Source organism: Nerophis ophidion, linkage group LG17 (assembly GCF_033978795.1).
Source record: "Nerophis ophidion isolate RoL-2023_Sa linkage group LG17, RoL_Noph_v1.0, whole genome shotgun sequence".
Classification (NCBI taxonomy): Eukaryota; Metazoa; Chordata; class Actinopteri; order Syngnathiformes; family Syngnathidae; genus Nerophis; species Nerophis ophidion.
Window position 1 is genome coordinate 39,479,472 of NC_084627.1, and position 8,229 is coordinate 39,487,700.

Below are 8,229 nucleotides of genomic sequence, written 5' to 3' on the forward strand. Positions count from 1 at the left end.
TCACAGTGGCGCAAGCCGCACCCCCTTCTATTGTTGACTGGGCCGACACCGACTGTCAATCAAATTGTGAGGCGTTCACGTTCGCCTGACCTCTCCCAGTAAATCACAATGAACACAGTCGGTGTGTGAGTGTGTGTATAAAATGGTTTTGTAAGTGGATTGGGGCGTATTAAGAGTTGGGTGTGGTCTGGTAAGATTCATTCAACATGTGTCACTATGCCACCTGTCGATAATGGCGTTGAAGTCAACTAAAGAAGCTGAGAATAGGAATAAATCAGCCGATTATTGTTCCTTATGTTTGTATCTACTTGCTGTTTGTTTTTTTGGCTTGCAGATTAGCATCAAACTGATTGATGAAATTGTTTTCATGGTGGGTTATAATTCACGCATGGATCAACACTAATTGCATTAGAAGAATTGTTTTACACCGACGGGCCTTGAACGCCTCCCCGCGGCCAAATAGGAAACTGGCTGATCCACTCATAACTTTCAATCAATCATCCATCCATTTCCTACCGCTTATTCCCTTTGAGGTGGCGGGGGGCGCTGGTGCCTATCTCAGTTACAATCGGGCGGAAGGCAGTGTACACCCTGGATAAGTCGCCACCTCATCGCAGGGCCAACAAAGATAGACTGACAACATTCACACTCAATGTTTAATTATAAAGCCCTAAATCACAAGTATCTCAAAGGGCTGCACAAGCCACAACGACATCCTCGGTTCAGAGCCCACATGAGGGCAAGGAATGACTCACTACCCAGTGGGAAGTGAATGTGAACAAATATGAGAAACCTTGGAGAGGACCGCAGATGTGGGCGACCCTCTCCCCTCGAAGGGAGACCGGATGCAATGGACATCGAGTGGGTCCAACATAATATTGTGAAAGTCCTGTCCATAGTGGATCTAACATAATAGTGAGAGTCCAGTCCATAGTGGGGCCAGCAGGAGTTAAAGTTAAAGTACCAATGATTGTCACACACACACACAAGAGGTTCGGCGAAATTATTCTCTGCACTTGACCCATCACCCTTGATTACCCCCTGGGAGGTGAGGGGAGCAGTGAGCAGCAGCAGTGGCCGCGCCCGGGAATCATTTTTGGTGATTTTAACCCCCAATTACAACCCTTGATGCTGAGTGTCAAGCAGGAAGGTAATGAGTCCCATTTTCATAGTCTGGGGTTTAAACACCCAACCAACCGATCTCAGGGCGGACACTCTAACCACTAGGCCTCTAACCACATCCATCCCGAGCGGAGACGGGTCAGCAGCGCAGAGATGTCCCCAACCGATGCCACCCCGGGTCCTGACTCTGGAAAGCCAGCACTTTATCCATGGCCACCGGACCTGTGCCCCCCCTCAACCTCAAGGGAGAGGGGGGCAGAGAAACGGCAGATCAACTGGTCTAAAAAGGGGGGTCTATTTGAAGGCTAGAGTATACAAATGAGTTTTAAGATGGGACTTAAATGCTTCTACTGAGGTAGCATCTCTAACAGAGTACTGGAGTCCGAATGGAAAACGCTCTATAGCCCGCAGAATTTTTTTTGGGCTCTGGAAATCACTATTAAGCCAGAGTTCTTTGAATGCAGATTTATTGCCGGGACATATGGTACAATACAATCGGCAAGATAGGATGGAGCTAGACCGTGTAGTACAGGGGTGCCCACACTTTTTCTGCAGGCGAGCTACTTTTCAATTGACCAACTCGAGGGGATCTACCTCATTTATATATATCATTTATATTTATTTATTTATGAAAGAGACATTTTTGTAAACAAGTTAAATGTGTTTAATGGTAATACAAGCATGTGTAACACATATAGATGTCTTTCTTTCACGAAGACAAGAATATAAGTTGGTGTATTACCTGATTCTGATGACTTGCATTGATTGGAATCAGACAGTAATGATGATAACGCCCACATTTTCAAATGGAGGAGAAAAAAAAGTTGTCCTTTCTGTACAATACCACATGAAAGTGGTTGGTTTTTGGCATCTAATTCATCCAGCTTCCATACACTTTACAAGAAAAACATTGGCGGCAAATTCCGTAGCTTGCTTGATTGACATTCACGGCACCCGAGGGTCTTGTGAGATGACGCTGGCTGCTGCCAATTCATTATTATGAAAAAATGACAGAGAGGAAGGCGAGAAACACTTTTTATTTCAACAGACTTTCGCGCCGTCCCTTCTGTCAAAACTCTAAAGGCCGACTGCACATTTCCTATCTTCACAATAAAAGCCCTGCTTCATGCTGCCTGCGCTAACAAAATAAGAGTCTCGGAAAGCTGGCGTGCACAAGTGATGTGCACGCCAGCTTTCTGAGGGATCGCTTGTGCACGCCAGTTTTCCGAGACTCTGTATTTAGTTAGCGCAGGCAGCATGAAGCAGGGCTTTTATTGTGAAGATAGGAAATGTGCAGTCGGCCTTTAGAGTTTTGACGGAAGGTACGGCGCGAGAGTCTGTTGAAATAAAAAGTGTTTCTCGCCTTCCTCGCGGTCATATTATAATAATAATGATCTTGCAGCAGCCAGCGTCATCTCACAAGACCCTCCGGTACCGTGAATGTCATTTAAGTGACGTCTTGGTGAAGATTGATGATTACTAATTTTTAGGTCTATTTTTTTTAAAAGCCTGGCTGGAGATCGACTGACACACCCCTCGCGGTCGACTGGTAGCTCGCGATCGACGTAATGGGTACCCCTGGTGTAGTATTTTATACGTAAGTAGTAAAAACGTAAAGTCACATCTTAAGTGCACAGGAAGCCAATATAGGCCAAATATGATCAAACTTTCTTGTTCTTGTCAAAAGTCTAGCGGCTACATTTTGTACCAACTGTCATGTTTTAATGCTAGACATAGGGAGACCCCAAAATAATCCATTACAGTAACTTTCAGTATTTATTTATCAATAATGCATTTACATCAACATTGGGGATTTATTTACAACAGATACAAATAAAGAAGCAATAATGAAAGAAAAATCAAGGTGGACTCTTTCGCCAACACGTCATATACACAATACGGAACATTTCACAGGCATTTAAATAAACGTAGCACACTTTTAAATGACCAGCTGAGAATTTTCAGATATGATGTGTACAATTTGTTTGAGCGGGAAGCAGGCCATTAAAAAAGAAAATGTTGTACTTCAGTCATTTAAACAGCACAACTTGTCCTAAGTGCATTTTTGCAACACAACTGCGGTAGTAATCTTCCTCGGTGCTCATTGTCCACAACTGATTAAAGAGGCACTGCTGTGTCCCACATTCTCACACACACACACACTTTATTGCTGACAATCTATGGCTCTTCTTACGCTGACAATTCTCAATAAAAATTGGTCAAAACTCCGACAAATAACGGGCCAGTTTTTTTTTTATCTACTTCCACCGGGCTAGAGTTATTAAAACTAGAGAAAGGTTCAAAATGCACTATTATCCAAAAAGACGGTGGAATGAGAATATTGTCAGACACACGTGCGCACGTACGGATTAAACCAGTAAAATACATATTTAATATCGTTCTTACGGACTGAATGTGTTCAATAAGTGCGATTCCAAAACAGGGGCGGCTAATGTGGAAATCCATGGAAGGGTATAATGTACTATAAGCATGTGCAGATTAGACAAGCAGAATGAAACCAATTCAACTCTAAATCTCGAACGGCTGGCGGGGTGTGTGGGGGTGGGAGGGGACATACAATCACCTCCTCAGTTGACCCGGCACGCTCGTATCATCAGCAGCTGCAGAAGGATGAAGAGCGGCGAGACAATGAGGCCAAACCACAGGTCCCTGGCTTGCTCTTGTTCCGCCAACTTCTGGCAGAGCAGAACTTCACACACCAGCTTCAGGCTGAGCACCGTCAACACCCAGAGGAGCCGCAGGACGGCCAGACGCTTCTCGTTCTCCTGGTAGAGCCGGGTGGACACGATGGCGGTGAAGTAGGTGCTGAGCCCGTCGGCGGCGAAGAGGGGCACGAACACCAGCCACCAGCTTAAAGTGGGCGTGAACATGTCGGCTCGCAGGGCCACCAGCATGCTGAAGACCAGCAACGCCAGCAGGTGCAGGAAGAGTTCGAAGGTGGCGAAGCCCAGCCACTGGACAAGTTCCCGCAGGGAGAACAGCATGGCGGAGGTCGGGGGTGGATGTTCAATCGACGGGGGGACTGCCGAGTTTGGGGGATGCCACGCGCCGGTAGGGAGTGACAGGTCAGGAATGATGCAGAATCGCAGGAATGAGCCGCTTCATCCTTTCCTGGCTACATCTTCTCAGGAGGATGAATGCACAGGCTGATGCTGGAAGTGCACAGTCTCAGACCGGACTGACTCCTGGCAAAGAGGAACAGCACAAAACAGACATTTAGAGGGTAGGCCTTCAACCATCCATCCATCCATCCATTTCCTACCGCATTTCCCTTTCCAGGTCACAGAGCCCATGTTCATCAAAAATAGATTATATATATATAATTAGAGATGTCCGATAATATCTATATAATAAGCTGATAAATGCTTTAAAATGTGATATCGGAAATTATCGGTATCAAAAAGTAAAAATGTATGACTTTTTAAAACGCCTCTGTTCGGAGTGGTACACGGACAAAGGGAGAAGTACAGAGCGCCAATAAACCTTAAAGGCAGTGCCTTTACGTGCCGGCCCATTCACAAAATATTTAAGACTTTTCACACACGCACACACAAGTGAATGCAAGGCATACTTAGTCAACAGCCATACAGGTCACACTGAGAGTGCCCGTAAAAACAACTCTAACACTGTTACAAATATGCGCCACGCTGTGAGCTCACACCAAACAAGAATGACAAACACATTTCGGGAGAGCATCCGCACCGTTACACAACAGAAGAAATCCCCAGATTCCCTTGCAGCACTAACTCTTCCAGGACGCTACAATATACCCACCCACCCCAACCCCGCCCACCTCAACCTCCCCATGCTCTCTCAGGGAGAGCATGTCCCAAATTCCAAGCTGCTGTTTTGAGGCATGTTAAAAAAAATAATGCACTTTGTGACTTCAATAATAAATATGGCAGTGCCATGTTGGCATTTTTTCCCAAAACCCTGTTACATTGTTTGATGCTTCCAGCGGGGAATCACAACAAAATTAGGCATAACCATGTGTTAAATCCACGACTGTATATATTGGTATTGGTTGATATCGGAATCGGTAATTAAGAGTTGGACAATATCGGAATATCGGCAAAAAAACCTTTATCGGACATCTCTATATATAATAGATGATATATATATATATATATATATATATATATATATATATATATATATATTCACATATACATGTACGTGGGCAGCACGGTGGTGGGGGGGTTACTGCGTCTGCCTCGCAATACGAGGGTCCTGGGTTCGATCCAGCTCTCGGGATCTTTCTGGGTGGAGTTTGCAATGTTCTCCCTGTGACTGCGTGGGTTCCGTCCGGGTACTCCGGCTTCCTCCCACCACCAAAAATATGAACCTGGGGATAGGTTGATTGGCAACATCACATTGGCCCTAGTGTGTGAATGTGAGTGTTAATGTTGTCTGTCTATCTGAGATGGCCCTGTGCAACTTGTCCAGGGTGTACTCCGCCTTCCGCCCGAATGCAGCTAAAATAGGCTCCAGCACCCCCCGCGACCCCGAATGGGACAAGCGGCAGGAAATGAATGGATATACATATACAGGGTTTCTTCCTAATGTTATTGAATGTGGTATGCCGCCACGGCATTTTGATTACTTTTATTATTATTAAGTAAAGGTGTAAGTTTATGGAATAAACTTGACAGTGTAACAAACGACGTAGACAAAATCCTTAGGATAAAAAGTTATGACTTTGAGTAATGCTGATTATCGGTCCTGCTAGACACCAACCTCTATTTAATAATACAATTTTAACATTTGACAACCAAACAATTACACAATGCGACTCGGTAGAGAATCTGGGTATTATCTTCGACCCAACTCTCTCCATTAAAAGCGTTACTAAAACGGCCTTCTTTCATCTCCGTAATATCGCTAAAATTCGCTCCTTTTTGTCCACTAACGACGCTGAGATCATTGTCCATGCGTTTGTTACGTCTCGTCTCGATTACTGTAACATATTATTTTCGGGTCTCCCCATGTCTAGCATTAAACGATTACAGTTGGTACAAAATGCAGCTGCTAGATTTCTGACAAGAACAAGAAAGTTTGATCCAATTATGCCTATACTGGCTCACTTGCACTGGCTTCCTGTGCACTTAAGATGTGACTTTAAGGTTTTACTACTTACGTATAAAATACTACACGGTCTAGCTCCAGCCTCTTGCCGATTGTATTGTAACATATGTCCCGGCAAGAAATCTGCGTTCAAAGGACTCCGGCTTATTAGTGATTCCCAGAGCCCAAAAAAAGTCTGCGGGCTATAGAGCGTTTTCCATTCGAGCTCCAGTACTCTGGAATGTCCTCCCGGTAACAGTTTGAGATGCTACCTCAGTAGAATCGTTTAAGTCTCATCTTAAAACTCATTTGTATACTCTGGCCTTTAAATAGACCCCCCTTTTAGACCAGTTGATCTGCGGTTTCTTTTCTTTTTCTCCTCTGTCCCCCTCTCCCTTGTGGAGGGGGTCCGGTCCGGTGGCCATGGATGAAGTACTGGCTGTCCAGAAACGGGGCCCAGGATGGACCGCTCGTCCAGAGTCGGGACCCAGAATGGACCGCTCGCCTGTGTATAGGCTGGGGACAGCTCGGTTGGTAGAGTGGCCGTGCCAGCAACTTGAGGGTTACAGGTTCGATTCCCGCTTGTGCTATCCTAGTTACTGCCGTTGTGTCCTTGGGCAAGACACTTTATCCACCTGCTCCCAGTGCCACCCACACTGGTTTAAATGTAACTTAGATATTGGGTGTCACTATATAAAGCGCTTTGAGTCACTTGAGAAAAGCGCCATATAAATATAATTCACAAAAAAATTCACATCCCTGCGCTGCTGATCCGCAGCCGCTTGGGATGGTTTCCTGCTGGCTCCACTTTGGACGGGACTCTCGCTACAATATTGGATCCACTTTGGACTGGACTCTCACGATTATGTTACATCCACTATGGATTGGACTTTTACAATATTATGTTAGACCCGCTCGACATCCATTGCTTTCGGTCCCCTGGGGGGTTGCCCACATATGCGGTCCTCTCCAAGGTTTCTCATAGTCATCGTTGTCACTGTTAATGACGTCCCAGTGGGGTGAGTTTTTCCTTGCTATGTGGGCTCTACCGAAGATGTTGTTGTGGTTTGTGCAGCCCTTTGAGACACTTGTGATTTAGGGTTATATAAATAAACATGGATTGATTGATTGAGTTAGCTGATGTATTTGTTGTACAATATGTAATAGAAACATGGCTTAATTAGTCTTCTGAATTGAAAAGCTAATGTATTTGTGTGAATATGGGGCATATATTATACTTATTTCTATTTGTTTATCCATCCATTTTCTACGGCTTGTCACTTTTGGGGTAGCTGGATCTCAGCTGCATTCAGGCGGAAGGCGGTGTACACCCTGGACAAGTCGCTCTTTAATTTTTGTTTATACTTCTAATCGTTTCTATTCATAGTTTATTTTAATGTAATAATTATTTCTACTTAATATTGAGTAATTACATTGAGTAAGAAGGTAGAGCAGGTAAAAGTTCACCTCAGGGTATAATCCTTGGACACAAGAGGTGTATTTATTGGGCTTAAATCATAAGTGTATTATCCATCCATCCTTTTTCTACCGCTTGTCCCTTTCGGGGTCACAGGGGTGTGCTGGAGCGTTTATTCATCAAAAATAGATTGTCATAATATCGTAGACATCCTCTTACAATTTCAGCTGACAATTTTGTAAGCCGCAAACTATTAAGTGTAGATAGTAATTCAGAAAATTAAGTAAACAGAATGATTTGTTACAAATATTAGCATCGCCGTTAGCACACAGCACCCGAACCCATGCAGCCTAGTGCAAGCCAACCAAATACACTCAGATATGTTACAGTTTGACATGTACATACAAATATAGTTTACTGTCGCCACAATACTGTACCGCAATGGGATTCGAGTGTCTTTCCCTCCATTAGGCGATATAGGAAAGCGGCAAAAAAAATAAATACACAATGCTAACAAACCATTAGCGTCGTCGTCTTGTTCTCGTTGCTCTTCAAGTCTCGCGAGATTGTCGTATGGGTCTCTGGATGAGGAAATGAACACCGCG

General features: G+C 44.4%; 1 protein-coding gene across 3 annotated transcripts; it reads right to left on the reverse strand.

Annotated features, from left to right (window-relative positions):
* Nucleotides 1–2,885: 2,885 nt before the first annotated feature.
* Nucleotides 2,886–8,229, reverse strand: tmem203 (transmembrane protein 203). 3 transcript variants are annotated; one of them, XM_061876918.1, is made up of 2 exons: nucleotides 8,144–8,229; nucleotides 2,886–4,328 (listed from the first exon to the last, which is right to left on the reverse strand). In XM_061876918.1, the coding sequence occupies exon 2, from the start codon at nucleotides 4,125–4,127 to the stop codon at nucleotides 3,711–3,713; it is 417 nt and encodes a 138-aa protein (XP_061732902.1). In that variant the 5' UTR covers nucleotides 4,128–4,328; nucleotides 8,144–8,229; the 3' UTR covers nucleotides 2,886–3,710. The 3 variants fall into 3 exon arrangements, with proteins under 3 accessions (XP_061732902.1, XP_061732903.1, XP_061732904.1); XM_061876919.1 differs by having other exon boundaries at nucleotides 8,062–8,196; XM_061876920.1 differs by having other exon boundaries at nucleotides 8,030–8,165.